This window comes from Podarcis erhardii (assembly GCF_964252035.2).
Source record: "Podarcis erhardii genome assembly, chromosome: 8".
Classification (NCBI taxonomy): Eukaryota; Metazoa; Chordata; class Lepidosauria; order Squamata; family Lacertidae; genus Podarcis; species Podarcis erhardii.
In genome coordinates, this window is record NC_138499.1 from 35,225,712 (window position 1) to 35,248,777 (window position 23,066).

The window sequence follows — 23,066 nt, forward strand, 5'->3', positions numbered from 1 at the left end:
AGAGATTTGTGAAGATTGATTTCCTATTGAATTTCTGTATCACCATGTTTATGGCCAGAAAAATGCTGATAGCTCTGGAACCCCACATGCCTGAAGTGGGCACTATACAGCCATCTAGGTAGAACAGTTGTTGACAAAAATAGCAATATGTTTAAATTTTTACCTTTTCTTCACTTAGCTGCAAGACAGTATATACAATATTGTTAGTACAATGCAAGTGTGGACTACACCCAATTTCTAACAGATTTTTAATTGCAAGTGTTTCTGCCTGATACAAGGAAAGTTGTCTAGTGGAATGCCTTCTTTGGTCAGAATCCAAGGGGTAATCCTGAGCACTAGCAGTTGTTTCCCTCTTTTGGCAAGTTTTTCAGACTGCTTTTTGGACCTAGATGAATCTGGAGACTGGGAAAGGGCACTGTCTTTAAGGGGCAGAAATAAAGGCCTAAACAAACAACCCCCTGTATCCCTGCCAGTTATCCAAGTATATAACTATTACTCTGTTTCTAACCAGGGACCTCTTGTATCATATGCCTGCACTTGTTCCTCCTAGCTAAAGCTCTACATATACTCCCATACTGAGCTATGTTAATTCTCAGAAGTCAGAGGCACATTGAAACGTATTTATATTTTTCCCATGATCTCTTTTCTAGGGCTTAGCCCACATAGTTATACCAGAAGGAAAACTTTTAAAAGAAGCAGAATAATTTAAATAGATGGAAAGTACTGCCAACTTTCAGTCACCTAATACAATGTTGATGCTTATACCCCGCCCCAGTTATTCTTTTAACAAGGTATTTACTAGGTATTTACATTTACTAGACCTTCTTTCATAGCCTCTTCTGAGGTTACATGTTCCACTGAGTGCTCTACCACAACAAATTCCCCAAAGCAATCATTGTGTGTCCTATGTGCAAAAATAGTTGGGTCCTCTGCCCCATGTTCACATAGAAAGTATGACTGACAGTACAGGACCTGTCCAGACACTGCCCCTTCCCTTAGAAAGACCCCTTGACCCTTATTTAACTCTTCATTAGCACTTGGCCCACAATCCAATTCCCCCCATCCAACACACCTGAAAGCTTTGTGGCTAGCTTTGCTGAGCTGGGGTTGTTTGCGGGTTTTTTATGGGGGGGAAACTAGCCTCCACTTCACAATGGGATTGAGGACATCTGGGTGTGATGTAACACAGCATTGTTCAAAAAGTGCTGCATGCAACAGTCACTAGTTGAGCATGGAAACTTCTGGTTCCCACCAGCTTCAGATACTAGCCTGTTCAGAAACAGTTTCTTAGCTTAAGCAGGAACTATTTGGCAGGCCTTTATGTGGTTCAATAATTCTTGGATTATCAGCCTAGGAAAACCATAATATACTGAAATCCTACACAAGTGGAACAACTTCAGAAACTCATGAAAAGAGGCTCTGTGTACAGCAGGATTATTTTCACAAAGTCCTTTGACAGATTTACATGAGTACCTTCTGTCAAGAGACTGTGTCAACTTACACTAACAATGTTCAAGTGTCACAATAAGCCATAGTATATTGGGACTCACATGAGTCGCAGCCTGCCTTGCACACTCCCCCCTCTCCCCCCCCCCTTCATGGCCAGGAGAGGAACTTGGAAAGCTTTTTTTTGTTTTGTTTTCCTTAAACAAAGTGACTTATCATTTCATCAAAAATGGGGATCAGGGCTGACCGAAACTAAAGTTAGCTTTAACAAGGCAACTTTCTAACTCATGGTTTGTAGTCAGCTTGTTTTGAAACTGATCATAGTTCATCGCAAAAAACAATTCCCTGCTTTGGATAAAATGACAAGCCGTGTTTAAGGGAAACCAATAGTAAAGACTCCAAAGTTACCTTTCCAGCTGCTTGTCAGGGGAGGGGGAAATGCGCAAGCCCAAGGCTCACTGTGGTATACGCACATCATGTTAAGTCATGATTTATTATGGCACAAATGCATCCAGTGTTGAGTACCTAAAAAGTTAACTCTCCTTGCTTACAAAGAGGCACTGCCATCTGGCTTTTCTTCAGTCATTTACTTGCCCCAAAACAAAGGCATTTCATTTTTATATCAAAGACTAGGAAGCAACTTAAAGAGTCCTAAAGAGTTCTCAAATCACTATGTTGTACAACAGGTGCGGGGAACTGGATGCCCATTCCCATGCACCTGGTTTTCCTCTTCTCAATTTTATCTTCACAACAGCCCTGTGAGGTAGGTTAGGCTGATAGACCGTGACTTGCCCAAGGTCACCCAGTGAGCTTCATAGCCATGTGTGAATTTGAACTCTATACTTTCAGGTTACAGTTCAACACTCTAACCACTGCACCACATTGACACAGATACATCTTAAAATGGTTAGCTAAACCTGAGAAGACCTGAACATTAAAATTCCTCACCTTCTTCTCGGGGTCTACAACTCCAGATGCAGCAACTGGGAGCTCAAGCTCTTTTTCACTGTCAAAGAAATACACACAAACACACACAAAACATAAGAACAGAAATATAACATTTGTATCTCACACTTTGAAGGAACAATGGGTGGCATACAGTGGATCCCTTCACTTTATCATCGGAACAATCCTGAGAGTTAGGCTGACTTAAGAAGCAGAGTTTTAACCAAGGCCACTTAGTGAGTTACATGCTCAAGCTGGGATTTGAACCCATGCCTCCCTGGTTCAAGCTGAACCACCCTCATCCAATGCACCAAGTATCTCTGGATCTCTCAGAACAGAACAGTTAAAATAACTCATTTAATTTAATAATCTTTTCCTAACAGTCGAACATATAAGTTTTTGAAGAACCAGTAGGAACTTGCTTCAGATTACATTGGTCTAGTGATTAGTCAACCATCTTCCTCATTATATTTCCCATGTGAATTCCTTCCTACTTTCCATTACATATATGTGAAACAATCTTCAAGGGACACATACTGAAATGAAGGGGGAGGAACCAAGGTTGAGGCTTCTGTTCTGCCTCCCATTACAGTGGTACCTTGGGTTACAGACACTTCAGGTTACAGACTCTGCTAACCCAGAAATAGTACCTCAGGTTAAGAACTTTGCTTCAGGATGAGAACAGAAATCACGCAGTGGCAGCGGGAAGTCCCATTAGCTAAAGTGGTACCTCAGGTTAAGAACAGTTTCAAGTTAAGAACGGACCTCCAGAACAAATAAAATTCTTAACCCGAGGTACCACTTAAGAGGTACCTTAAGCTTCTATACAGAGTTAGGTTTCCATAAGCAGAAATGACCAGACAAAAATCATCCCTGTTTCCTTATCCTTGCATTAATTACCATTCTGAAGATGCAATAGGACATGCTTTCAAGAGATAAGAAAGCAATCTGGGAGGAAAAATGAAACTTTTAAGATTTAAATATTAATACATTATACCAAGTTGTTAGTAATAAAAAGATTTTCGCTTCATATTTCTCACAAAGTTTTCAATACTTATCACTCATCAATTTGAATTATTGTTAGTCCACTAGCTTCTGGTTACCGTCTCTTATTTCTTTGTTGCTCTGCAATTTGTTCCATCAGTTCTCGCCTATATTGCTCTTTTCTTCTCTGGATAAGCTCTCGGTCTTGACCACCTAAAAATGAAGATAGTAGCTAAAATACATACAAGTTGCTCTTCTAGCATCATAGATACATAGATTCTGCTAAAATTGTGCCATAAGCACAGCAGAACTCTATCACCTGCAGCAATTCCACTACTCCTAAAATCACTACTTCCAAGGAAATGCATTTTCCAAACCTCTTTCCCCTGTTCTCTTACTTTGACAACAAAAATGAACTATAGATCTCTTCCTGCCTTGGACACAATCCAGACCAAAGATGAATAAGCACAAATCCCACTGAACATCATTGTGCCGAAGAATATTTTGCACTCTATAGTTTGTAACCAAGGTTAAAATCCTAATCACATTGAATTTAATAGTATTTATTTTTCGGTAGATGTGGCAGCTCAAACCATTTTCACATTAGTGTCAAAGTTGGAGAAGCAGCTGAACAATTGTCAGAGTGAAGCAACTACAAAAGAATGTAGTCATGCCTTCACAAGGAGGCACTTAAGCTTGAGAGAAAACAAAACGTAAGAGATCCAGTTGCAAATCTCCCACATGGCTTCGCCCTTGAACTGTAATTCCAGGCAGAAGGCCTTCTCCGTAGTGGCGCCTGCCCTGTGGAACGCCCTCCCATCAGATGTCAAGGAAATAAACAACTATCTGATGTTTAGAAGACATCTGAAGGCAGCCCTGTTTAGGGAAGTTTTTACAGTTTGATGTTTAATCGTGTTTTTAATATTCTGTTGGGAGCCACCCAGAGTGGCTGGGGAAATGCAGCCAGATGGGTGGGTTATAAATAATAAATTATTACAGTGGTGCCCCGCAAGACGAACGCCTCGCAAGACGGAAAACCCGCTAGACGAAAGGGTTTTCCGTTTTGGAGGCGCTTCGCAAAACGAATTTCCCTATGGGCTTGCTTCGCAAGACGAAAATGTCTTGCGAGTTCCTGCAGGGTTTTTTCCCCTCCCCCCCCTTTTCCTAAGCCGCTAAGCCGCTTATCAGCTGATCCGCTGATAAGCCGCTTATCAGCTGATCCGCTAAAAGCCGCTAAACCGCTAATAGCGCTAATCCGCTAAGCTGTCAATGGGCTTGCTTCGCAAGACGAAAAAAACGCTATACAAAGAGCCTCACGGAACGGATTAATTTCGTCTTGCGAGGCACCACTGTATTAGTTATTAATAATTATTTATTATTTGTTATTTAATTATTTTGTTGGTGCTCCATTTCAGAAACAGCAATTTATTAAAATGCTAGAACACGGCCATTTTTATTCAGCTTTGTATTAAAATGTTTCCAGGACAGGAACAGGTGGATGAAACATTTCTTCTAACTTTGTACTCTGGGGTTTTTGCAATCTCTAACCTTTATAAGTTACTTTACCTATAATCCCAACAAAAGGTATAACATATTATGGCAGTTATCACAACACAACTTCCCCCACTAGGTAGATTATACATACATACATACATACATACCAATGATTAGTCCTGTTGCATATGGGACACTGCCAGCAGCAGCTTGTGCTTGCTCATTAGTGCCTTGGCTTCTGACATGAGAAAGAAGTAGATGATAGGCCAATCAAAACAAACTACATTTAGTATGCAATCCTCCTGTCAAGAAACTCCAGTTCAGGGCAAGGCCAGTTGCCCCTAACAACTCAAACCTTAATTTAAATTTGCATCCCTAAGGATTGCAGATGGGTCAAAATAAGCAACTGCAAAGGTTTCTAATCTGATTCAAAGGGCACATTACACAACCATAAGAAGAAAATATAGTCGTACCTCGTTTTGCGGCCGGGATCTGTTCTGGAGCCCCAGCCGCTAGCCGAAAAGGACGCAGGGCAAAGTGCAAAGTCTGCGCACACACATGAAGCAGTTTGCGTTTTTGCACATGTGCGAAGCACGATTCAGCGCTTCTGTGCATGCACGACCAGCAAACCCGGAAGTAACTCGTTCCGGTACTTTCAGGTTTGCTGCGGAGGTTCACCAGAATGGACGCTAGACAAGGCCTAGGTTCACGGAGGTATTACTATATCAAAAAGGAATGCACATTAAAGTCATGTGCTTGTAACTGCTAAGCTGAATCATGGATTTAGGTAAAATCTCTTACACGATAGCCTCTGCCTAACACCTATGTATTTTTACCTTTTCAAACTGTGATATCTTTTGGCAATTTTGCTTCTGATCAAAGAGAAGAAATCGCTCTTTTTAACCCAATGAAACTGACCATTTTAGAAAAGATGGAAAACTAATGAAGAAGTTGAGGTGTCGGTAATTGCCAGAAACAGGTTTCTCACAGGTGTTTGCTACAAGGTGGTAGGAATTTGGGGCCCTCATCTATGCTAAAGCTCTGGACAGCCAGATAACAAAAATCCTGCCTTCTCAGAAAGTAATTGTAGACCGTTTTAAAAACAACACATTTCTCATAACTGAGTTTTATGTCACTCTGACTACGTAACCCACAGAGGTAGTACAGTTGTCAGAGCTTATAGGAAAATGGCTAAGAATCAGAGTGAGATGAAGTCACAGAGGTGTGTGGATTCTAGGATTGATGTCCATTGCATATTTATGTTCTCCCCTCCCTTTCAAAACTGCTGCACAGCTGCACCCAGGATAGAAATGCAGACTTAGTATGGTAGAACATAATGTTCTACTCTAAAAGCACAATCACATGCAGTAGTTGAACTGAACTGAAGTAATGGTATTGCCACACCATATTCCAGTGCCAGCCTTAGCTAAAAAAATGAAGTTTACAAACATCCTTCTTCTGGGCTGGAGGTGGTTTGTTTCACTCAATTAACATATGGATAGGGACAGAAAAGGGAGACGGCTCTATTTCTGTAATTTGCCAAACAGTGTGCGCCTGTTTTGCACAATAAAGGAGAGGTGATGCTAAATGCATCATCAGCAGTCAGGTGTTCTTAATAGCAGACTGAGGAGTTGCTATGAATGAGCACAAACAGGAAATGTTCTTTCAAGTCTGGTAACGGGTTACGGGGAGATTTTCAGAAGGGCCACACCATTCTTTTTCTCTCCAGTACAATCCCAACAAAAATAGAACACCCTCGTATTGGCTATTAGTTCTTATAAAAACCACAGAGTGACAGGAAGGTGTCATGTCTAGTTTGGCCCAAAGTGCCAGGAAGTTAAAGTTACCTTTGAGCATGAAAGACCCTCAGTGGCTTTTTGTCATAGTCGCTTTCATATCGAAATCTAGGGTCCATTTCATCATCTATTTCAGGATCATGACCTTCATCAAACCTGTGATGCCTTCTAGAAAAGGTCTCAGGTTTGCTATCCAGTCTTTGGTGCTTTCTGTTGGAAATGTTCAATACTTCATCAAGTTGTTTGTGCAACAGGGTGTCCCCATGTCCAATGTCATTCTTTGGTTTGTGGTGTTGATCTACTGATTGTCTCTTGTCTGACAGCTCTTCAAAGGTATCTGTAGAAGTGCAAGCATCTTTCTTGAAGAATTCTTCATCTCTTATTGGTGGCTGTAATGCTGGGGTATGTAATGCTGGCTGGGATCTGGTGACAGCAATGCCTTTTTTGTTTGTGTCTGTGTCATGCTGTTAACACAAAGACAAACATTTTTAAAGCTAAATACAAAGGAAGCCTTTAATCATTGCAATTTTAATAAGCCATTTCAATGCCAACCCAGAAAAGCAGGCTTTAAATTAGGCTACATAATGTTACTACCACTTATTAAATGGCAATATTGCAGTGCGTACTATCGTGAATATCAGAATCGATGTTGTATTTTAACTGACTAAAATAAATACATAAATGCAAAGAAAGCAGGATGGAATGAGGGGCCACATCTCCACTGCAACTGGGTATTTTTATCCATTCCCCCCCCCCCCATTTTCATAGAACTAAAAAAGGGAAAGAAGATAACAAGGGCAGTGTTAAGGGATGTGACACATGCAGCATCTTCCAAATAAAATCTTAAGAATAAAAACAGGATTAATTTTATATTTCAACAAGCTATAAATATTAGCCTGCCCATACCGTGCCGTGCCCAGAATAATTCTAAATTTAAAGTCTAAATAATGGGTTTGTGAACGGTGAAAGAGTCGAGAATCTCCGTCTGTGGTTTACCTCTTCGTGCTTCTTCCCTACTCTTCTTAACCTTTCATTCCAGTCTTCTCTTTCCCTGAGATACTGATTGTATTCTTTGTTTCTTTCAAGTCTTAACCTGTCCTAGAACAGATATTGGAAAGTGTATCAGATCTACAAAAGGTTTTAAACACCACAGACACAGGATGATAATAAAATGATGCTTCTTGTACTGTTTACAACGTTTTATTAGTAGAGTAGTACATATGAAACTCTGGCTTAGAAAGAAGGTGTTGCAAAAGAACTTTGGCTTTTCATTAATGTTTCTCTTTTCATACATGGTGTATTAGTTCGTGTTTCAAATATGCTAAACTTTGATATCTTCTAGCATGTAAACTTATGAGACTTCAGTTTAAGCAAAGCCAAAACTTCATTTTCTTTTTTAAAACTTAAAAGTACCAAGAGATCAATAAAAATACTAAAACACAGTCAATGGTATGCTAATGCACACTGTACAACAATATTTGATTTTGTATCTCACATTTTATTGTAAATAAGCTTACTGTTGATTTAATATCTTATGATTGGAAAATAAACAAGTAGGGTTTTTTGTTTTTTTACAAAAGCTTCCAAAAACATCTGAATCACAAGTGATCCTCCAACTAGAACTAAGGAATGTGATTTGGCTTTAATACTGGAGAGTAATAAATTAAATAGTCTTTACTTTGTTTAGCCGTAAAGAAATAAAATCAATATGACTAAGAACCAGACTGAGGAATGCTTTCCCTAAAAAAGTTACAGCTTGATCATTTCCCTTTAACTAGATTGGTAGTCCATTGGAGAAGGGACCTATCCTCTCATAATTTGTATTCATGTGGATGATGCTACAGAAATAATAGTACAGAGAGCTCCGAAATACAGTGGTACCTATGGTTACATACTTAATTCGTTCCAGAGGTCCGTTCTTAACCTGAAGCACCACTTTAGCTAATGGGGCCTCCTGCTGCCGCCACGCTGCTGGAGCACGATTTCTGTTCTCATCCTTAAGCACTATTTCTGGATTAGCGGAATCTGTAACCTGAAGCGTATGTAACCTGAAGTGTATGTAACCCGAGGTACCACTGTACAGACAATTTGTTTGGGTGACATGCATATAACTAAATCTGCAAGGTGAAAATTAACCAGTTAACATGAAACAGTATGTGGAGGTTTCTTCCTTAGAGCAGGAGAATAAACTAGAGCTTCTCTTTATGAGTACCCAATATCTGGCATTCTCACCATCTGTTAAATGTCAAACGGCCAAGTATCCAAGAGGACTTTGTAGATGAGAAATGGTATAAGACAACCCAGAGAAACAATACTAATGAAGATAAATATTTTGCACAACAGATGTACTACTATTTATCTCAATTTTCAGAGTGCTGGTGCTTATAACCGGCAATCTTAGGAGTAAGAGGGAGGTGCCAAGAGGAACAGGGAGAGAACGCCCAAAATAGCTCAGTAAGAACTGAGTTTATTCAGGAGCTACAGAATGGTGTTGAGAGGGAAAGAGAGAAAACAAGGGTTTGGGGGGGTGAGGAAATGGAACAGAGTATCCTGAACAAGAGAGAGCACTCCGCAATGCAACATTTTATCGCAAGTTCCACCTCTAAAAAAAACCAGAGGCTCAAAAAAGATTTCATTTCTGGACTAAAATCAAGGCAGCATTTTAACTGATTTGAACAGTTGTACAGAACCAATAAGATACACACACTAGGAGGGTGGGTAGGGACAGTGGAGCAGGCAAGGCATGGCAGCTAGTCTAGCGACACATCCATACCACAACCTGAAGCGCAGGGTGGTGGTAAGAAAGCATTTACTTTTCCCCACCCATTTTTGTTCTTTCTTTTTAAATTGTTCCTTCTTTTCTTTTTTAAGCCACTCCTCCCCCTGCATCGCCATCCCTTGGTTCCAACGTGAAGGAGAATTTGTTATGCCGGCTCCAGGCTGAAATACAGACAGAGCCCTATCCTGCAGCATCTCTGAACAAATGCCTCCATCTTATCCCTTCCTCGTGAATGCCCTGCTCCTGAGCCTAACTCTGGCTACCGCAACCAAACAACTATCAGCTGCAGAAGCGCTACACCAGGCTTCCTCAAACTCGGCCCTCCAGATGTTTTCGGCCTACAACTCCCATGATCCCTACCTAGCAGGACCAGTGGACCAGTAGTCTCAAAACACCTGGAGGGCCGAGGTTGCTCTACACCCACAAAGCTGTCCTCAGGTATAGCGGGGGCCTCCATCATGAACTTGCCCCTCTGACAGTGAGGCACTTCCACTGCTTCCTAACTCCAGTCAGCCAGCAGTTTTCAGGTTAGGGACTGCACTGCAAGTAAAGGGCTGTGCTTTCTCCAGCGGCATCTAACTAAAACCTTCTGCAGGTGGCCTGCTAAGGTACATCATACAAAAGCTTCAGTTTTCACAGGTGTGGAAATTCTATATATTAAGCTGCAAACACCATGCAATATTTACTGAGTTTTTGTGCACCTACCTTAGCAGACCTCCTGTCACCAATAGGAAGTGATAGTCCCTGAGTATATGGGTCAACTTCACCAGATGTAAGGTGTTTTTTCTGCACAAGAGAAAACCAATGACCATATGCATTGATCTGATATAGACGATGCCAAATAATTTAGTAAATATATATTTTAAAGTAGTTCAGCCTTACTATGTATTATGCATTGTATCCGATGGTGGCACTTACAGTATTCAGTTTACAGTAAGATTTCCATCAGCAAAAGGGAAACCTCCCCACCTCTCCCCCCAATTCACCTCTCCTCTGTTATTCCATCCATGCCTAGGCCCTGAAATCAAACCTTGGGAAATTGCCCAAAATTTCTTCCCTCCTTGTTCCACTGATGGAAGGCATACTGAGCAACACTGTTAGATACAATCTTTTACATTAATCTAAATTAATTTCTATCACAGAGCCAGTTTATAAAACCCAATTCTTTCAGCAAAATACAGGGTTTTTTTGCTTATACTGAGAGCAGTAACCTAACTATGGGCCAATGCATCATCATGAAACTACCAAAACTGACTTGAGTAGTACTGTCCTACGATCTGTACTTATTGTGACCCAGTAGTTTATTATTCCACCACTCATTTTAATCTAAATTAGATAGTAAAAGCCTAAATCATTGGCGAAAAGAAATCTAAAACATGCTACTGCATTTTTTTAAAAAATGCATCATTTGAAGCTCCAAACAGAAAATGCTGTATTTGTGTACACCATCTGTACCTTAACTTTAAAAAGAGAAGTTAATAACAAGAGACACCATCAAGTTGAGTAACAATCTTATGCAAGTTTCATCAAAAATAAGTCCCAGGGTATAAAATGGGATTTACTCTCCTGAAATTGTGCAGAGGATTTCAGGGGTTTTTTTGCCTATTCCTGGTCTACATGCCAATAACTATTATATGTTTCCATATTATTGGAAATTTTTCTGCGTAGGCGGGTAAATCCAAGATAGAATTCCAATAAGGTATAATTGAATAATAAGGCTCTCTTTTTAAGAGCATTCCAAGATTAATCATTTAAATTAGCTCAAACTGATGGTTCCACTGTACAGAGATTCCTCAATATTAGCATGCTCTGTAGCAAACATTCATTAAATTAAAGGTAATGAAGAGGACTATCAATTGAGCAGTGAAATCAAAGGAAAAGACAATGTGGAAAGATGACATTAATGGAAATTATGCATAATTATCTTGTGATGAGGCAGCTCACAGAGCACAGCAAAGCACAAAGACTGATTTTCACCCCCAAAACTTTTCATTAGCAATTTGCAACCAAGCACAATGTTATATTCATTTGAAGAGTAACATGATGCAAGCACCCTACCTTCTTTTTTGTCTGTGAAATACCCTAAAAGTCAGGAAAACAGACTATTCATAAAGAACATCCTATCAAAATCCGTTTCATTGAAATTTCACTCACCCTTCAGAGTGGCATGTGTGCATTTAAAAATATTTCAGAAAAGTAGTTTTTGATTCTTGAGCTGCAGATTCTGAACATGTACATTAAAATGCTTCTGAAATATATTTATCTACTCTGCTGACCTTTAAATCTCTACTGAGAGTATATAATATATATAATCTGCATAAATTGGAGGAAAAAAATCACTGAATTTTCCCCATCAGCCTTCATTTAGTAACCTCAGATATATAATCTATCCTTTTTGCCTGCCCTTTTTGACATTTGGCTCTCTGATCCACTCTATGTTTCAGTGCACTGAAATTGTTCTTTTCAAAGCTTATGCTAAGAATCCAAATGCTTCATTCTCCTTGACCTAGCACTTTTGGCATCAACAACCTGTCCTCCCAGCTGCCTTTGCTTTTAAGGCATTGTCCTCTCCTGGCCCCACACAATTCCAGCTGCTTTTCAGCAACCCTTCTTCATCTCCCACTTTCCGCAGGTTTCAGTCCGTCCAACCAGTCTACACACAATATATGTGGTATTTCTCAGCATGTTCTCCTTTGTTTCGATGATGCTAGGTGTTCTGCATTTCCTTTTATAACAACTATTCCTACAATTACTTATGCTGCAGCACTGGCTGTTGCTCTCCCCACCCCCAAGCTCCCACCCAATGACTGTGTGGTCCCCATCAGTGAAGTCTTCAATTTTTTAACCCCCTCCCCTTCTCCCAACACTACGTCATTCCCTTTGTCCAAGAGACAGCTTTTCCCTGTTCATCAGGCCACCTACTTTTCCTCCACCAAATCTCCTGAAAACCCTCTTCCACTAATTTATTCCAAGAGCTCCTTGTCATTTATGTTCTGTACAGCACCTAGCATAATGCTGGAACAAAATGTGCAACATAAGCCGCAGTAATAAATTCTAGAAATTAGTATATCTCCGGTTCTTAGCAAATGCCAGCTTAAATGTACTTTTCACTTTGCCAGCTAACACCGGAAATTTAATCAGATATAAAGTCCTTTACCTGAGAAAGGTAACGCCTGTAGTCTTGTCGCAGCTCCTCCTTCAATTTGTGCTTTTTATTTTCATATTCTTCCCCGAGAGGCAAGCTTAAGCCATAATCTGCAAGTAAGCATTTCAGAACATAGGCATGAGCTATGCAAACAATGTGGATGTGCATGTGTGGCAGACTGGACACCAAGGACAGCATTCAAAGATAACAAATTTAATTTCTATGTAACGAAAGGACTTTTCACTGGAGAATAGGAACTTGTAATCCAAGTTCAAAGCACTGTGCTCTCAAGAAAACTCCAATTTAGCCTGGCCTTGTTAGGTGAAAAGAAAAAGCGAACTAAGACAGTCTCTACCACCAATTATGGATGCAGGTGGTGTTGTGGTCTAAAACCACTGAGCCCCTTGGGCTTGCCAATCAGAAGGTCAGCGGTTCAAATCCCCACAACGGGGTGAGCTCCCGTTGCTCGGTCCCAGCTCCTGCCAACCTAGCAGTTCGAAAGCAAGCCAAAAAGTGCAAGTAAATAAATAGGTATCACTCCGGCGGGAAAGTAAACAGCGTTTCCATGTGCTGTTCTGGTTTCATCAGAAGCAGCTTAGTCACGCTGGCCACATGACCCGGAAAAACTGTCTGCAGAAAAACGCCAGCTCCCTTGGCCTGTAAAGCGAGATGAGCGCTACATCCCCAGAGTCGTCTGCGACTGGACTTAACTGTCAGGGGTCTTTTACCCTTACCACCAATTAACTACAAAGCCGGCCCATTAATCAATATGAAGTACAGTATATATTGTTCAAGGATACAAAATAATTTTGCCTAACATAAAAGGCAATTGTAAACTCTGCTCCTCCCCAAACAGTGCCTTTAAGAGTTGATATATGAAGCTTTTAAGAGTTCTGACATTTGCTGTCCCCTATTCCATAGCTGAACCCACAGTACATGTATCCCCTTCCTAATCTTATCTGCATGCAGCTTCAGAAAGGAAAAGAAGGGAATGCATTCTTATCCAAGGTGAAAAACCTGACAAGATTATCTCTTGACAGGCACTTCCAAAAAAAATGTGACTAAAGGTTGGCAGCTTTAGCTGGATGATGGAAATAGCAACCTTGTGAATATCTGCGATATTATTTTTGAGACATACTTAAAGGGCAGTATTCAAATAAATTATACTCAGAGTAAACACATTAACATTAATGAACCCAACTTGGTCATGTTCATTAATTTCAATGGGTTTACTCTGAGTGAAACTTAGTTGGATACTATTAGACTTATTTCTTAAGCCACATATGTGATTCTATTTCACAGTGAATATGCATCTGGCAGAACTTCCAAAGCATATCAATCAGAACATGTAAACCTAAAGCATTATTTGTCCTTTAATAAAATGCCAAAAGCAACTTTTCACATGGTTATGACAAATGCCTAATTTAAGGTTACCAGACGTCCCCCTTTCCTGGGGACAGTCCCTGGATTTACAAATCAGTCCCCATACAAAATCCATTGAAGTTGAAAAGTGTCCCAAGATTCATTGAAAAAAATCTGGTAACCTTAGCTTAATTCTCGTTCATGGAGAATAAGGTTGTCAGTGGCTACTGGCCACAATGTCTGTGATCTGCCTCCATGGTCAGAGGCAGTGATGCTCCTGAATACCAGTTGCTGGAAACTGCAGGAGGGGAGAGTGCTCTTGTGCTAGGGTCCTGCTTGAAAATTTTCCATAGACATCTGCTTGGCCACTATGAGAACTGGATTACTGGACTAGACAAACCATTGGCCTGATCCAGTAGGCTCTTCTTATGCTCTTACGTTTCCCCTTTTCAAAGTCACTAAAGAAATCTTGGAGTTGTGAAGCAATGGAAGCTGGCCACAAAAAGCAGTGAAAGAGGAGTGATTAAAGCTACCTCCGATTAAACTATGTAAATTTCAATGCTATTTTTTTAAGAAGCAGTGAAACTCAGAACGGTATATTTATCTGGAAGGAAAGTGAGGGTTGATACGCTATTTCGAAAGAAAATGAACTACAAACAGAATGAAACAATTTATTAGATCAATGTATGCCGATCTAACTGTATCCATTTAAAAAACACACCTTACAATAGCATTCCAAGGAACCAAAGAGCAGTATTACTTTAAAGAAAAAATTAGCTGAGCTAATCACTGAGATAATTCCGAAAGAGTGAACTATATACTTGTCTCAAAGTCAGTTCATGTTTCAACACTGGTATATGCAGAGTATTTTCAAAGGCTGAAACCTTTAGACATACATAATTGTAAACATGTTTTGTCATCAAACAAAGTTCAAGGTCAGGGATGGAGATCCTATAGTGCTCCATATGTTGTTGGACTACAGCCCCCATAATCCTCGACCGTTAGCCATGGTGGCTGGAGACAGCAATATATGGAAGTCCAAAAAGTTCCCCATCTCTGTTCTGGTTCATGGAAACTATGCAACTGAGGGCACATGACAATGCACTTCAGGGCAACAATTTAACTTTTGCACCTCATAATGCACATTATACTGTGGTAACAAAAATGGCCGCATCCTCTGCATGATTTTGTTGTTTGTGACATCATAGGACTATTTCAACCAAAGCTAACCCTATAGCAGATCACTGCAGCTGACAGAAAGGCAGAGAGATATGTACAACGGCAAGACTGTAGAATATTTAGCTAAATGCAGCTGGGAACACTCTTGACTAGTAAGTAGCATCACATGTAGTACCTAGTTTATGTTGTCAACTAAAGCCCTGCATCAGTCAGTAGAATATGCTACTGTAGTTGCTTTTCCCCCTCTAATATAGTTTGTTGAAGTATGGCATAAAAGTGTTAACATCCGCTAAACGGAACTCCCAATGACAGAGGTGGTTTATCATTAGATACCAACTGCTAGAACAAACAGCAGAAGGACATCACCATCATGTCCAGCTTGTGATATTCTCATAGGCACCCAGCTGACCACTGACAGAAAATACAACACACAGCTAGACAACCATTAGTCTGATCCAGCCATCCTAAGCTAGTGCCCTCCAGAACTTTAGGACTAAAACTTCCATCAACTGCAGCCAGAATGTATCTTATATCCTAACATACAACAGCTTACAGATGAAAAAATAAATACAGAAGACCTACATTTTTGGTGCTGTCATGGTGTTTCCTCAGTGGCCTCTGAGAGTGAGCAACACTTAATTGTTATTTTAAGGTCATTTATAGTGATGTCATTTAACCTACTGTCAGATTACTGTCAACATATTGGCACATAAGTCTAAACTTGAACATTTACAGTAAAAGTGTACCACCAGATTAAGCGCTATTTCTCAGACTTCTAAGCTTACCCATAAAATCTATTATAGTCTTTCAAAAGTGGAAAAAATAGGACCAGCTTGCACTAAATTTAATTCCAAACGGCCGAGTTATTGGGAGATTTTTACAGGCAGGAAAAAGTGAGCAAGATAACTTTTCTGGCTTTTATAGCAAATGCAGCTATGTGGCAGAAGAATTTCATCATAACAAATGACAATGCTGGAGGAACTAAGACATTACCATTCTGCTTCAACCAAGGAGGCTTTTTACAGCAGAGAGGATTTTTCCTGCAGGAAGGAAAAGCAGCTTAGGAGGGTGGGGAATGTCAGCAGGAAAATGGGTTAAGCAAACCCTCCTACCACCAGTCAATATTGTCAATATTTAATGTAAGATTTCATTTTCTGGCAAATCTCTCTTTCCACTTTCTTTGGCTGATTTTAATGGCTCTCATTTCAGGAGAGGGAAGGCAGGATGGATATCAGATTGTAGTGTTAGTTAGAACCATTGGATAACTCATCGGTTCCTTAGATTAATAATAATTTTTTATTAGTTTTCAATTACACCGTCTTTTGCACCTTAAAGTCCTTGCAGTTGGTTTGTTCTGCAGTTTGTGATCTCATCTCTTTTACTTTACTCCAATTAAGCTCTAGTTAACAGGAGAACCTCTGCTTCATAATGGCAGTGGTGGTTTTCGGCAGCTGAAGTACTTTTGCACTCAGCGCCTTCCTGACCCCTGTATTCCATGCCAGAGCAAGAGTCAGGTACCAAGATGAACTGCAAGTGAAGCCCATTCCCCCTGTCCCTGGGGGGGAATTTGCAATGATGTTTACCCTCAATCATCCTTGGGTTTTTTCCTTCGCCTACGATCTCCCGCTGTTGTGGGGGCTGCCTCTATTAAGGCAGAGGAGACCCGGAAGCAGGTTCCGTAGCTTAATTTCTCCATCTGAAAGGACATTGCCTGCTATGGTCTAAATACATAATTCCATGTATTTATAGTAGCCACTTTTCAACAAGCGTGGAGATACTTTTATCCTAGATGTATATCTCCGGGTTCATGTCTCTCAATTTCTTAGTAGAAGAAGTATCCTTTATCTGTAACTTTTAACTTACAAACATACACAATATATTGTGTTTCGCCCAAACATTCCTGCAAAGTAGGTCAGTGTCTTATTCATTTGGTCAGATGAAGAACTGGCACCCAAATAGTGACTTGTCAAAAGCCACACGAAGCAAGTCCGTGCCAGAATCAATATTTGAACAGAAAGCTGCCGAATCCACATCTTTAGCCACCAAGTGTCAGTGGCTCATATTACATGTTTGCTACATGACACACATATTCAAGTTACGTATCTAGCTATTGGATGTCATTGATCAGACCATCTTGTAGCCTTGTCTTGGATAAACAGTGGAGACAGCTTCAAGGCCCAAGGACTTAGAAGGGGTTTCTCACAGTCATAATCAGCTGTAGGGCTTTATCTGCAAACTTTAAACAAAATATTATCTATATGATTAATGGGACCTAATGTTAATTACTAAGTACCGTTTACAGTGCTTGTTTTGTAGAAAAATAGGTGCTAGTATACACCATGAAGTGCTGGTACAGAAACTGCCACAATTTTTAGCAACAACAGACAGAGATGTCGGTACTGCGTGCCCTTGAGTACCCCCTAACCATTTGTTTAAAGAGCTTCAGTCTGCCTTTTGAGTGACAGGGCTTGCCAAGCGAAAGAGAATGCATCATGCCAGCCTCAGTATCGATCTAAGGTACTACTGCTGTTATAACTTGCAGACAGGACATGTTTTCCTCAGCTAGCGTGCTGGTACTTCTACTATCTCAATTTGAAAACCCAATTGCTTTGATATGAAGCAACATGGTTGCTTTGATATGAAGCAACATGGCTCTTACTTTGCTTTCTGAAAGAATGAACCCAGGACTTAAGCAAAGGTCTACTTTAACAGTGTGGTGTAGTGGTTGAGAGTGGTAGTCTCGTAATCTGGTGAACCGGGTTCGCTTCTCCGCTCCTCCACATGCAGCTGCTGGGTGACCTTGGGCTAGTCACACTCCTTTGAAGTCTCTCAGCCTCACTCACCTCCCTGAGTGTTTGTTGTGGGGGAGGAAGGGAAAGGAGAATGTTAGCTGCTTTGAGACTCCTTTGGGTAGATAAAGCGGGATATCAAATCCAAACTCCTCTTCTTCTTCTTTAACATTACCCTCCTCACCTAAACATAGGGTCTGCGATGTCAGTTTCTAATTAGTTCAGTACCCATTTCCATGGACGTTTATATAGCAAGCTCAATTGTCATTACCAAGAGGGGGGAGGGAACCTTGATCACAGATGGAAGCCACAAAAAATAGCAGCATGACAGCATGTATGAGAATAAATTAAATTTAAGCAGCATAGAGCTACACGCTGAGAGAGACGAAAGGTGTTGCTAAGCAACGATAAACTTGCTGCAAGAACCCTCTGTAGGAGGTATCTGTCCCTAAGCCCAAAATGAAAAAGGAATTGGCGCATATGCGGATGGAAATTGCAGAGGAAAAACAAGCAGACATTAAGCTACTGGGAAAAAGAGACACCTGAAAATGCAGAGGCTGGGAAATGCAATATAGGCAGCTAGAATATTTATATATTTTAAAGAAAGCAATGTAATGCACATGAAAGAGGCAATGCCAATGAAAAGTAAAATCTTTCTAATTTAAAGAACTTAATGCTGCGAAAGAAGACTATAAAAACAACTCCATTTCAAAGATATTAAAAGCTGTATATGCACCACTTCGTATGTACCTCTAAGTATTTACTGAATGCCAAGGGTATATTCAGGGACGTGGGTGGCGCTGTCGGTTAAACCACAGATAAATAGGTACCACTCCGGTGGGAAGGTAAACAGCATTTCCGTGTGCTGCTCTGGTTCACCAGAAGCAGCTTAGTCATGCTGGCCACATGACCCGGAAGCTGTACGCCGGCTCCCTTGGCCAATAAAGCGAGATGAGCGCCACAACCCCAGAATCGGCAACAACTGGACCTAATGGTCAGGGGTCCCTTTACCTTTTAAGGGTATATTCAGACTGTATTTTATCCATTGAGTAAGGAATCTCAGCTATTGCAGTTTATGAAAAGAATGGCAACCAAGGTAAGAAGGCAGGCCATAATACTTTAATGTGACTATGCAAGGGACACCCAAAGACCTGCCATTACAACTAAATGCAACTATGCTTCATAGCACAGTATCAGTAAAGCCACATTGCCTCCAAAACTGTATCTCTCCAAAAACACAACCCAGCTGCCCTCCGTGTCAAGAAAAGATATTATTAGCTCTGCTGCAGTTTCTTATTATGAGTATATAGTACCATGTGCATAGTTCTCTTTCCCTGCTTCACATTGGTGGAAAGGACCACCACTTATATACATTTGACTTTGAGTAGTTGTGTGGGACAACATTAGGAAATAAAGTGACAGTAAATACAGTAATATTCTCTCTTAATGTAATACAATAAGCGTTTTTTAAAAATAAAATAAAATTGCAAATACCGTGTATACTAGTCTGTTGACTATTTGGTGGAATGTTTTCTTTAGCCATGGCTATTAACATTTTGCTGGTCTCAGAAAGCTTCTCTGCACCTTTGTTCTGAAAAGGAAAAAAAAGCATAAGGCAGACAGAATTAACATGCTGTCACTATAATAACATCACAGTAGTACCTTAGTTCTCAAACTTAATCTGTTCCAGAAGTCCGTTCCAAAACCAAGGCATGCTTTCCCATAGAAAATAATGCAAAATTGATTAATCCATTCCAGACTTTTAAAAACAACCCCTAAAACAGCACTTTAACATGATTTTTACTATCTAACAAGACCATTGATCCATAAAATGAAAGCAATAAACATTGTACTGCAGTCACACAATCAATCAATCAATCAATCAATCAGTAGCTGAACTGGGTTCCACACAGTCACAAAAACAAAACAAAAAAGCCACAAAAACAAAAACACAAAATAAATAGGAAAAACAGACAGACCTCAGCGTAACACTCAAAACGGAGCACGTTCGGCTTCTGAAAAAAAATCGCAAACCGGAACACTTACTTCTGGGTTTGCATTTTTTGGGTTCCAAGTTGTTTGAGTACCAAGGTGTTTGAGAACCAAGGTACCACTGTATTTAGTTCAGGGATGTGGCACCTGTGGCCCTAGACTATAACGCACCATCCATGACTGTTGGCCATGCTAGCTGAGGTTGATGGGAGTCAGAGTCCAATAACATCTGGAGAGCCAGAGGTTTGACAACCTTGTTTTAGTTTGTAGGTTACATTGCAATGCAACAGAGGGACTTCAGAATTTCCCTAGCATTTTCTAAAGAGGGGTTGCCACTGGTGAAAACACTATCTTCCAGACTTGTTTACATACAGGAGCACAGTCATAACAGTCTTCATCCATTTAAAAAAAATAAAGTATCAATTTCCTACCTGCATTTCCATGTAAGGTGGATCATTGTCAAGCTTTGCTTTGTCTTGTGCCAACTTTGCTTTTTGTTCTTCAAGGAACTGGTCTAGGTCCTCAGGCATCATTTTTTCAATTTTGGAAGTGATATAGGGTTATTGATCCATCAGATGCAACCTTCAACAACAGAAATACATTTTTCTAAGAGCTACTTTATTAAGAACTTTGAATTACTCGGAGATTATCAGAAACGTGCAAATGAGACGGGGGGGGGGGAATACAACCTCTTTTTTATTATCTATTCTTTTCAAGATCTTACTGCAGTCTTACAACACAAGCAAACCACACATGTGGTTTCCGAATAGTCAACAGGACAAGCTGACAAGAGGCCTGCCCAAACGAGATTGCTTAAAACAAAACCACACTGAAGTGTGGCAAGCAGAATATCTTAACAGCAGCCCAGCACAATCATTTTTCCAGGCACTCCAAAACTATAATCCAGAGGCAGTATAAGTGCAGGGATATCCTTTACCATTATTTCCCTCATTGATGGAGGTACCAAGTAGCTTCTAACCCTTCCTTCTGCTTGCCGTCACACACACTAGAGTAATTATTTTTAACAATACACATCTAGCATCGTGCATCATTATTGAGCTTCCAATTCACTATGTTCAAATTATTCCAACAATTACATGTGAAAGTTGGCAGTTACACATTCCCATCTGTACCATGATTTATAATTCCACAGGCCTTTATAACATTTTGGTTGGCTCAATAAAGGCATTGCCTTAATATATATTGTGGAGTTTTCTTTATGGCACAAGTTAACCTTGGCTTGTTTGTTTGTTTTTTGTAACATGGAAAAAAACCCAAATTTAGCCAGGATCCTAAACTAGAGGGAAAGGATTTTATAGCACCTGGAGATGGTATTTTATTATTAAAGGGAGAATTCCCTCCAGCCACCGGGTAAAGCTACCCAATTTGGGTTTTGTTGACTTTTTCACCTAGCACAGCAGCTATATTTTATCTCTACCAATTTTTATATAATGACTGCATTTTTATTATTATTCTCTACCGACCAAAGGAACCTGTGTGTTTCACCCAAAGGATGGAGGCAAAACTAAGCAGCAAGGGGTGGTTGTGCATTTGCAGAAAGGGAGACTCAATCATTATGTGTTTTCTCCTCCCCAGAAGGCCTGGGTTGCAACCTGATACGTACATGCAAAACACCTGAAAGGGTCTCATTTGAATGTTTGCTACCTCCTCCCACATTTAAGACTCTATCAGGTGCAGACAAAGATGGCTTGAATAACAGCATTTCCCCATCTCCCCCTGCCTTTTTTCCATAATCTAGCCACAGAAAGAATTATGGGGAACTTGAAAGTTTGCACACTTTTGTGACATTATGGTTGGCCTAATAAAGGTAGTGCCTTAATATGCTTTGAACAGTAAAAATGGCCCACTCTTCCATGATATTACACAGAATCATGAGCATATTGGTTTAGAAGAAATAGCAAACACAGCTGAAAAAATGGATATTGTTAAATTGATGGAAGTGTTTGTTGTCATAAATATACAATACTAATTAAACAGCAACCCACACGTACATATTAACTTGATTACTCATGTGATAGCTTTGCTACATGAAAAAGTGTGCACAGAATATGTACCACAGGTAATAACTATTTCTTTACCACTTACTCTCTCACATGAAGTCAATATGCAGGAAGTCCAAATAATAATAATAATAATAATAATTGCATTCTAGGATAATTCAATTACAATCCTCCTGATACAGAACAATCAATGCTAAAAATAAGTTCCCTTTTGGAGTCCTCTAAATCCTTAATCACATTAGTTTGCATGCTGATAAAATACACGTCCTTAGAACAGGACTGGTAGGACAGATTGTTATCTCCCTACACAGGACAAGTTTGAAAGGTGCATGGAGCCACTCACTTGTCAATCACTTGGCATCAGCCGACCTATTTTGCCTGCTATTTTCTGCTGTGCTGTGAATCTGCCTCTGAAGACCTGTCCATCAGCTTATGATCAAACATTCAGGTCAAAGTTCAGGTCAAAGTGCTGCAGAAAACAGCAGTTATTTTAACTTGTTAAGTTCATATGTCTATATATTATATGCTAAAAAAAATTCTACCACGCAGGTAACTTATTAATGTGCAGTATAAAAATGCTGTAAATAAGTAAGGATAAGTTTACCAATTTATCAGTGAGAGACAAAATTTTCAGTTACTCTCCCCTCACAAGCCAAGCAGCCATTTGAGATCTCAATGCCAATTAGCATCAGACAATACATAAAGCCAATCTTATAGTTTGGTCCTAGTATTCACACCAAGTTATTATTATTTATTTAATTATATACTGCCCTATACCTGGGGGTCTCAGGGCCGTTCACAGAATAATTGTAATCCCTGCAAAGGAAGAAGTTTGGCTAAAGCATAGCATAAGAGTTTCCTCATGAGCAGTATCCCTTGAAAGCCCCCAGTGGGAAAAGATTCTACAACGAAAGGTCAGAACTCCTCTCCTGCCTCCCTGCAGCAGTATGATGGTTATACGTATTGGAACCTCTTGTGCAGCACTTCAAAAAGAAACTCCAGCATTGTTGTCAAAGTACAATATATGGCAAGCAAGTAATAGTGAACCACAGAGAGAACTTGACCTTCATACAGAAATGGCCTGGATTTACCAGAAATGCCTTGTCAAATGGTACTGTTACAAAAATGGCAACA

The 23,066-nt window shown here is 40.1% G+C and overlaps 1 protein-coding gene across 15 annotated transcripts in view; it reads right to left on the reverse strand.

Moving 5' to 3' along the window:
• Positions 1-23,066, reverse strand: part of CSPP1 (centrosome and spindle pole associated protein 1) — a 57,120-nt gene that overhangs the window by 30,417 nt on the left and 3,637 nt on the right. For 8 of the 15 annotated variants that reach the window (XR_014159487.1, XM_081874014.1, XM_081874012.1 and 5 more), the window contains exons 2-11: positions 20,343-20,493; positions 19,414-19,510; positions 12,602-12,699; positions 11,503-11,526; positions 10,150-10,230; positions 7,662-7,763; positions 6,717-7,129; positions 5,037-5,107; positions 3,495-3,588; positions 2,380-2,452 (exon numbers count right to left, since the gene is read on the reverse strand). Coding sequence is in view for 14 of the 15 variants with exons in the window: in XM_081874014.1 (XP_081730140.1) it covers positions 2,380-2,452; positions 3,495-3,588; positions 5,037-5,107; positions 6,717-7,129; positions 7,662-7,763; positions 10,150-10,230; positions 11,503-11,526; positions 12,602-12,699; positions 19,414-19,510; positions 20,343-20,444 (1,155 nt within the window). In the remaining variant the exon portion in view is untranslated. The remainder of the gene's footprint in view (positions 1-2,379; positions 2,453-3,494; positions 3,589-5,036; positions 5,108-6,716; positions 7,130-7,661; positions 7,764-10,149; positions 10,231-11,502; positions 11,527-12,601; positions 12,700-19,413; positions 19,511-20,342; positions 20,494-23,066) is intronic. The other 7 variants (XM_081874013.1, XM_081874020.1, XM_081874017.1 and 4 more) reach the window with 6 other exon arrangements.